Here is a 9,384-nt window from a genome sequence, read left to right on the forward strand (position 1 = left end):
TCCAACACTTTCTTTTTTTTCCTTATTAGAGAGAGATGGGGAGTGACACGCAGCAAAGGCATACGGGATCAGGACTCAAACCTGTGACGCGCTGTCAGGCTACATTGTAGCCTAGGTGCCCGGAACGCTACGCCAGCGGTCCGGGCCTCTTTTCTTTTTAACAAAACAGTTGACTGATCCTTGTAGCCAACATCTTGTTGCCAGGTAGCAGACCTTGTTGACCCTGCGTGACACTTATTATGTTATGCGTTGCTAGGAGGGGTGTGTATCCCCCCCATGCCACCATACACACACACTCACACACACACACACACACACACACACACACACACACACACACACACACACACACACACACACACACACTCACACACACACACACACACACACACACACACACACACACACACACACACACACACACACACGCGCGCGTAGGGCAGAGTTTTCGGTGTGGTGAGGTAACCTGGTCAAAGACACAGGAAGCTACGGGCAGACAAGGACGAACTGATGAGATATACACCATCCTAACTGTTACACTACACTGAGAGATATACACCATCCTAACTGTTACACTACACTGAGAGATATACACCATCCTAACTGTTATACTACACTGATGAGATATACACCATCCTAACTGAACATATGGGATTCCATGCCGTTTGTACGGCAGCCTGACCAACACTCCCCCCAAGTTGACCTGCTACTAGACTGAAAGAACGAGCCCAATCGATGGTCTTGAAGGGCGGAGCCAAACCCAGGCGCTGGATTCCAGCGCCTGGGTTTGGAGCACTCTGATTGGTTAGGAGATAACAAGGTCCTAAGACCAGCGTTCCTGCAAGGTTCTCCCAGGCTTTTTTTCTTTTGAAACAAAAAAAAAGGCATGGGTTTCCGAGCTAACCTGCTACAGACTCTTCTCCCCAGGGACGTGCACAGATAAACTCTATGGGGTGGTGCTACAGCACCTGCCATTTGCCCTCTTGACCAGAAGTGCCCTTTTGAAAAAAGAAATTAAAAACGTTTTTTTTTCTTTTTTTTCAGTTTACAGCAGGGGTCTTCAACAGGGGGTCCGGGACCCCTAGGGGGTCCTCAGAGTTACTACAGGGGGTCCGCCAAATCTTTATGTGATATGATTTTTCTTCTTACCATAACCACTCGAAACCTAGCATCCCTTTTCTGAGGAGAACTTTAGCCAAAAATAGCCGATCTACAAGCCCACAACGCCTCGCGCTGCGAGGCGTTGTGGGCTTGTAGATCGGCTATTTTTGGCAAGAGGTATAGGTGTAGAGGGGAAAAAGAGCAGACCAAGTAAACCAAAAAAAGTTTAATTTAGTTGAGCACCTGCCCCTCAAAATGTCTGTGCACGCCACTGCTTCTCCCTCCTGGCTTCCCCAAGCTGTGGCATTGTCTTCTGTGCCTGTTGCCCATTTAGATAGATTCTATTTATGTTAATCAGATGTGTGTTGTGTTCCAACCATTTACGTTTGAAGTTCAAGCAGTAGGAATAGGCTCTCTTCACAGCAGCCATATTATGAAGACCTTCACAGGTGTTACCAATGATACTAATGAAGGCTCTGTTCCATTCTGGTCAAACAGAGTCAGCGTGCTGATGTTGTGCATGTTGGCTCACTGGAAACACTCTGTTACACCAGTGGGTCTAAAGTTGGGGTCCAGGGACCCTCATGGGCTTCCAAATGGCCCCTTACGGGTGTGTAACTCTGAGAGTGTACAAATGGAACTAAATGGACCCGTATGGGTCCATTTGGTTCCATTTGTACACTCTCAGAGTTATGGGGGTCGTGGAAACCACTGTGCTACACTAAATGGAACAGAGCCTTCATTAGTATCATTGGTAACACCTGTGAAGGAAGTGATAATATGGCTGCTGTGCATAGAGCCTATAACAACAAATAACTCGAACCCTAGCGTCCTTATTTTGGCCGTGTCATAATATTGATTGATTGATTTCATTGACTTTTTTTATTGACCATAAAATGTACAAAACATTTGATTGCACACTGTGGTCAAAAGGATGACACAAAAAAAGCTAGATAGAGTATTTCCATCGTGGTCCTATTGATAAAAATAGGCGCACATTCAGCAAAAAAATAGCAGATCTACAAGCTCACAATGCATCACAGCGTAGATCGGCTGTTTTCGGCGAAGAGATTTTGTGTAGACGTCGGGGGGGAAAAGGGAGGTGACCTATAATAGACCCCTGGAGGACACCGGTCAACGCAAAGTATATTCACCTATTTCCTAGGATGTATGTTTTCCACTTCCTGTCGATTTGATCCAATGAAATCCAATGAAACTGGTCAGATGACCAATGATATCCAATGAAATCGACAGGAAGTGGAAAACACAAAGCCTAGGAAACAGGTGAATAGGATTTACGTACAGTAAGTGGTTAACTCATTAAGACCTGGGGCCGATTCTACAAATGTCTTCTAAATCCCAGCAGTATTCTGAAAAACGTATGTTTCTATATCAGTGGTTCTCAAACTTTTTCATGTCAAGGACCCCCAAAATGATATGTGTTGGCCGTCGACCCCCATCTCAGAATATGTTGTTCCAGGGACCCCCAGAAGCAAAGATTTGAGTTCAAAATGTTCGCTTGAAAATAATATATACATTTAAAGATTTTCACACATTTTCACGATTTTTCAAAAATAGCAGATCTACAAGCTCGTAGCGCGGCACTCGGTGCCGCGCTATGAGCTTGTAGATCTGCTATTTTTGAATAGCCAAAGTGTAAAATAATGCTTTTTTTTTTGCTCATATCAAAAAGTGACACAGATACGTTTCAGGTCTCAATGGTCTCAATTGCAGTGACTGGAGATTGAAGAGTTTTTGTTAGGGTACAGCCCATGGAAAATGCGACTAACACATCCACTCCATCTACCCTCCCCATTAAGCCCTTATTACCCGCTAACCAGCGGAGTCAATTCTGTGACCGGGCTGAGTGGGAGCATCATTTAGAAAAGAGCTTTTTCTTCCTGCGGTAAAAGCAATGATAGTGTAAGACAATAGCACTGCTAAGATAGTAAGAGCATTAGTGGTTATGGTTAAAGAGCGCTGTGCCAAGCTTTTATGGAACTCTCTTTCAGAGTGAAATGCTGAGCGTCTCATATGGATGTAAAAAACTAAATGAAATGACTCGGCACAACTTTGTGGCGGACAGTATATGAAGTAAATGTACCTGATTAGTGGTGTAAAGTAACTAAGTATATTTACTCAAGTACTGTACACTTTTGAGGAATTTTGACTTTGCTGGAGTGTTTCCTGTTTTCAATACTTTTACTTCTACTAATATTTTGATTATTATTACAAACATGCACTATACCCACTTCAGCCCTATGCATACTTAGGCTGAAGTGTCGCGCAAAGCGACACGTTGTGGGCTTGTATATCGACTATTTTCAAATGGAGATTTCCTATTTTCAAAGCATTTAAATACATTCAGAAACTTGTGAAATGGGACATTCTGCAAGTACTTTTACTTTTGGTACTTTTAGTACTTTAAGATGCCAATACCTTTGTACTTTTACACAAGTACATTTTGAATTCCGGACTTTTCCTTGTAACAGAGTCATTCTGTATTGCAGTATTGATACTTTAAAGTAATACTAGGTGACTTTTTCAACAAAACTAAAGTTAAATTGTATATCTTTTGTGAGTGGCAAATGTTTCACAACACCCACTCCATGAATTTCACCCCCGAAAGCCTTTTCTGTTATAATTTCTATTGAAAAGGTGGCTCGGTGAGCCTTTCCCGCGAAAATGACGTCATCCGGCCGGAATGCGGAAACGGAAATGCACCGGTTTCCTGTTTGGCCAGGAACTACCGCACCGGTTTCCTGTTTGGCCAGGAACTACCGCACCGGTTTCCTGTTTGGCCAGGAACTACCGCACCGGTTTCCTGTTTGGCCAGGAACTACCGCACCGGTTTCCTGTTTGGCGAGGAACTACCGCTCCGGTTTCCTGTTTGGCCAGGAACTACCGCACCGGTTTCCTGTTTGGCCAGGAACTACCGCACCGGTTTCCTGTTTGGCCAGGAACTACCGCGCTAATAACAAAAAGGAATCTCACGCTGTTTTTAAGAGATTGTAGGATTTGAAGATCGAAAAACAACAGAAAAAGAAAACACAGCTCACGCTAACTAAAGCTCCACTGGCTAAGAGAAACGATCCACAGATCGTATAAAACAATGAAAAGAACGCGTTTTGAAACGCTTCCGTCTTCCGGTGAAAACAGATGGAATTCTGGGTAACGGAGGAATAAACGAACGACCTGCAGTGACGGTAATGACCAGCAGAGGCTGCTAAAAAAAATGTTATTTGTGGACCTGCATTGTATTACTTTAAATTAGGTAAGAAATGTGAAAACTTTTTTTCCCACCACTCTACCTGAGTACTAGTATCTGTACTTTACTTGAGTATTTGTTTTTGTTTTGGAAGTTTATGAGTCCACTACATTTCTAGGAGATGACACCAGGATCCAAACGTACAAACGTAACGCTCACACTCAACGCGTTGAGTGAGAGGGAGAGATGGGGAGATATGTTGGCATATTAATTCTGATTCTGATTTCAAACCAGCGGGAAACGGTGTCATTGTTCTATATTAATGAAGAGAATGACACCCTTAAATGAAAACGACATCGCCAAAAAGCGATGGGCTGTTCAACGTCCTCCCATAGAGAAAGACCCATACGGCGATCTGCCCCACTTACAGTATGTCAGCCAAACTACTCCTGTCATCTCACACTATACACTTTATACTTCATCTGGAATGGAAGCTGTCATTTACATTTGGCAAAGATGATTCAAGGAGAGAGAGAGAGAGAGAGGGAGAGAGAGAGAGAGAGAGAGAGAGAGAGAGAGAGAGAGAGAGAGAGAGAGAGAGAGAGAGAGAGAGAGAGGGAGAGGGAGAGGGAGAGGGAGAGGGAGAGAGAGAGAGAGAGAGAGCGAGCATTGGACAAAATAGCATGGGGTAATAACTATAATTTGTCCTTTTACCTCTATAATTTTCTAACAAAGTGCGTACAACAACACCCAAGCTTTACAGCTTTACATATCCTGGCAGAAAAACATTCATTATGTACTGTATACCTGTGTGTTCTTCGCCTGCCCTTGCCCGGACCCCCAGTTCACCCCGCCCCCGGCAGCTCAGAACGGCCGTCTTTAGATCTTGGCTATACCCGCTTATTTCCGTCGCTCGAAAATAGTTTTTTTTTCTTGTATATATCAGTCGTGTGTGTATATACTGTATATCACTGTCTGATGTCGGTGCTCTGCCATTGCTACATGGGCGCTGCCATTACTGTTTACAAATCAGATTTACTGAAATCACGTTTGAAATCTCATCTTGCGATACTTCCGCCAGCGAAATGGAGAACTTCGCTCGTTATGAACTGGGGGTCCGGGACCACTCTTATCATGAGTTAACAACCTCAAATCAAGGTACTGTAGGAAACGCCTTGGGCGAAATTCTCCTTTATGTTTTGTGACTCACTCACAAACCCTTTAATGACATGGAGTGGTTTTACAATACCTCCAGTGAATAATGCTTTAGCATGTAAGACCCTGATAAGCTTTGTGCCCCAGAGAGAGAGAGAGAGAGAGAGAGATTGATTTATAAGCTTCAAGCTGAATTTTGTATTCTATTTTATTTTATTCCCTTACTGGTGTTCCAGTCTAGAGACCAAATTAGTGCTGAACGCAGAGAGCTGGAGGTGAAGCACCTGTTGATGGACGATGTGACGCACGTGGTTTCGCGCTGAAGCTTAAGTGTATCGATTTGGCTCATGAAGACATTTGGACTGATATTCTCTCACTAAAGCTCACCAGCTTTGTCTATAAAGCGCTAACAGCAGCGTAGGCGCATCAAGCTTGAAGGCCAAAGCCATTAAGGATCGTCCTGCCTTGTGGGAGCATCAGCCACTTGTCAAGCAACGTGTAAAAAACATCATCCTGGCTCTACAATGCCGCTCCAGTTGCACTGCTTCTGCTTAGGCCTGCCACGATTATTACATACTCACCTAATCACAATTATTTGAGATAATTTGTTACTTTTAAGGGATTTTTTGAACTGGTGGGACACTATTCTAATGATGTCATGCACACTTGGCCTATGCATGCATTTTACTTTAATAATGTGTGATACATTTCACTTAGTTTTACCAGTGCATAAATAGTAGGAAACACATTTTTGTAAGGGAAATGACTAGTTTTTACCTTGCAGACGTCCTAATTTAGTTTGTGAATCCAAATGTTCTCTTTGGACCGCTTCAGATGATAGACAAGTCAGTGGGCCAATGTGATGTCGGTCTGCTCTGTGGGCCGGTGCTGCTCAAGGATTGGCCATTTCAGATGAGAGACAAACCAGTGGGCCAATTACATGAGTTACATTTACTGTGTGGGCCGCCTAGACCCAAAAAGTGGAACTGGTCCTAGCGAGACATGACATTTGGTGCCGGCCTGCACGCGCATACTGGTTCTTATGAGTGTGACGTCGTCTGTTAAGGGGTCTATAGATAAAAATAGGCGAACATTCAGCAAAAATAGCAGATCTACAGTACAAGCTCAAAATGCAATGGCTACTGTTGCTTCTGACACCAGCAGGGGTGAAACGGTGCGGCTACAGGCCATTCATATGAACTGTCACTTCCTATATAGCCTCAATTTACAAGTTGGAAGCTGGCCCCTTGGCCCTTGTGCGTGCCAAGGGGCCCACTTGGTCCCACTTGAGTGGGTGCCAATGGGTGCCAGTGGTTGCCACTCAACTTGGCCCACTTGGGCCCCACTCAACGATTTCAACCAGTGGCGTGCACATACATTTTGAGGGGCAGGTGCTCAAGTAAATTATACTTTTTTTTGGTTGACTTGGTCCGCTCTTTTTTCCCTCTACACCTATACCTCTTTGCCAAAAATAGCCGATCTACAAGCCCACAACGCCTCGCAGCGCGAGGCGTTGTGAGCTTGTAGATCTGCTATTTTTGGCTAAAGTTCTCCTCAGAAAAGGGATGCTAGGTTTCGAGTGGTTATGGTAAAAAGAAAAATCATATCACATAAAGAATTGGCGGACCCCCTGTAGTAACTCTGAGGACCCCCTAGGGGCCCCGGACCCCCTGTTGAAGACCCCTGCTGTAAACTGAATAAGAAAAAAAAACTTTTTTTTCTCTTTTTTTCAAAAGGGCACTTCTGGTCAAGAGGGCAAAGGGCAGGTGCTCAAATGGGGCGGCCATAGCTGAGTGGTTAGTGAGCCTGCCTAGGAAGCCAGAGGCCCTGGTTGCCCCAGGTTCGATTCCAGGCCAGCCCAGCATAATGTGTCGATGAAATGAAATTTGTCCCTGAGCAAGACTCTTAACCCCTAATTGCTCACAGGTTCTCATTGGAAACAAGACCAGACTTTCATGAACGACCTGTTAAAAGGAATTATCCTTATCCTTATCACCTAGAGTCTATCTGTGCACGTCCTTGCAGAGGACATGTCCCAAGACTCTTAACCCCTAATTGCTCACAGGTTCTCATTGGAAACAAGACCGCAAGGACTTTCATGAACGACCTGTTAAAAGGAATTATCCTTATCCTTATCACCTAGAGTCTATCTGTGCACGTCCTTGCAGAGGACATGTCCTTACCTGTAGATCTTGTATCTGGTGGAGAAGCCTTGCTGGAACCTCTCTCTGAACTCGGTGTACTCGGGGCAGCGGTGGAACGGACCCTTCTCCGACAGCAGCCAGTCCAGCTGCCCCCCGGTCTGCCGGGCGCTGAACCCCCACGAGGACGACGAGGACGACGAAGATGAAGAAGAGGAGGAGGACGGGCCGCCCTTCCCCCCCTGCCCCCCACCCCCGCCCCCGCCCACCAGCTCAGCAGCCTGCAGGGTGGGCCACGGCTGCAGCCATAGCAACGCCCACGGCAACCACCATAGCAGCATGAAGGAGGGGGGCGTCGACCATCTAACACGCGGGGCGGAGCCACCGTGGTGGGAGGGGCACCTCTTCTCTCTTCTTCTCATTGGCCAAGGAGTTGCCATGGTCCCCGTGGTGGTGGTGGTGGTGGTGTACTAGGAGGGCACCTGGGACCGGCATTTCTACCTGACGATAACCACTCTCCACTGGCCTGGAGGGAGAGAAAGAGAGAGGAGGGGGAGAGAGAGAGAGAAAGAGAGAAAGATTTAATTCAACGTGCCCCAAAAGCATTTTTCTTTTTTAAGAAAACAAAAAAAGGGGGCCAATCACCCAGTGCTAATTGTCTAGGTCAGGGGTCTTCAACAGGGCGTCCGGGACCCCTAGGGGGTCCTCAGGGTTACTACAGGGGGTCCGCCAAATCTTTGTACGATATGTTTTTTTTTTTACCTTAACCACTTGAACCCTAGCATCCCTTTTTTGAGGAGAACTTTAGCCAAAAATAGCCGATCAACAAGCTCACAACGCCTCGCGCTGCGAGGCGTTGTGAGCTTGTAGATCGGCTATTTTTGGCAAAGAGGTATAGGTGTAGAGGGAAAAAATAGCAGACCAAGTAAACACAAGTTGAATATGAACACAATTTTATACAATATAGAGGGGGTCCCTGCTTCATCTGTCTCTCAGCTAGGGGGTCCTTGGGCTGAATACGTTGAAGACCCCTGGTCTAAGTAATCCTGGGCGCTACACTCCCCCTGCCGGCCAAGGGAGCCCAGAGCCGAGCTCATGCCTCCTTCAATGCATGAGAGCTAGCAAGCCGCTTCTTATCACCCGACACGGGGGAGTTTCCCCGGTAGGACGTAGCGCGTGGAAGGAACACGTTATTCCAACCAGTTCCTTTCCCCTCCATCAGGCGCCCTGGCTGACCAGGGGGAGGCAGTATAGAGACCAGGATTACTGCATGATTTTGAGAGTGTACCTGCCCTAGGGGACACGGGGAGAACATGCAAACTAGAAAGGCCCTTTAGCCAACCCCACCTAGGGTATGGGCACTGATGACGAGGGGGAGAGAACACGCCCCCAGCGTCCCCAGCGGGAATCGAACCCAGAACCTTCTAGCTGTTAGGCGACAGTGCTACCGACTGCACCCCGAAATTCACATTTTGTACTATAAGTTAAATTCACCATTGTGAGCTTGTAGATCTGTTATCTTATAGCTTTGAAAACTGGGATATACTGCTAATGAGTATTTTCTACTTTTGGTACTTTAAGTACATTTTGATACCAAACAATACGTTTGTACTTTTACTCAAGTACATTTTCAATTCCGGACTTTTTCTTGTAACAGAATATTTCTACATTTCTACATATTGATACTTTAACTTAAGTAAAACATTTGAGTACTTTTACCTGTGTGTGTGTGTGTGTGTGTGTGTGTGTGTGTGTGTGTGTGTGTGTGTGTGTGTGTGT

The 9,384-nt window shown here is 45.7% G+C and overlaps 1 protein-coding gene across 1 annotated transcript in view; it reads right to left on the reverse strand.

Moving 5' to 3' along the window:
- The window catches only part of brinp2 (bone morphogenetic protein/retinoic acid inducible neural-specific 2), a gene marked incomplete at both ends in the record, with an annotated part of 180,243 nt that extends 172,198 nt beyond the window's left edge, over positions 1-8,045 (reverse strand). Inside the window, one exon of the mRNA XM_084058609.1 lies at positions 7,648-8,045. Coding sequence (XP_083914735.1) covers positions 7,648-8,045 — 398 coding nt within the window. The remainder of the gene's footprint in view (positions 1-7,647) is intronic.
- Positions 8,046-9,384: the final 1,339 nt, after the last annotated feature.

Source organism: Gymnoscopelus microlampas (genome assembly GCF_963454915.1).
Source record: "Gymnoscopelus microlampas genome assembly, chromosome: 5".
Lineage (NCBI taxonomy): Eukaryota > Metazoa > Chordata > Actinopteri > Myctophiformes > Myctophidae > Gymnoscopelus > Gymnoscopelus microlampas.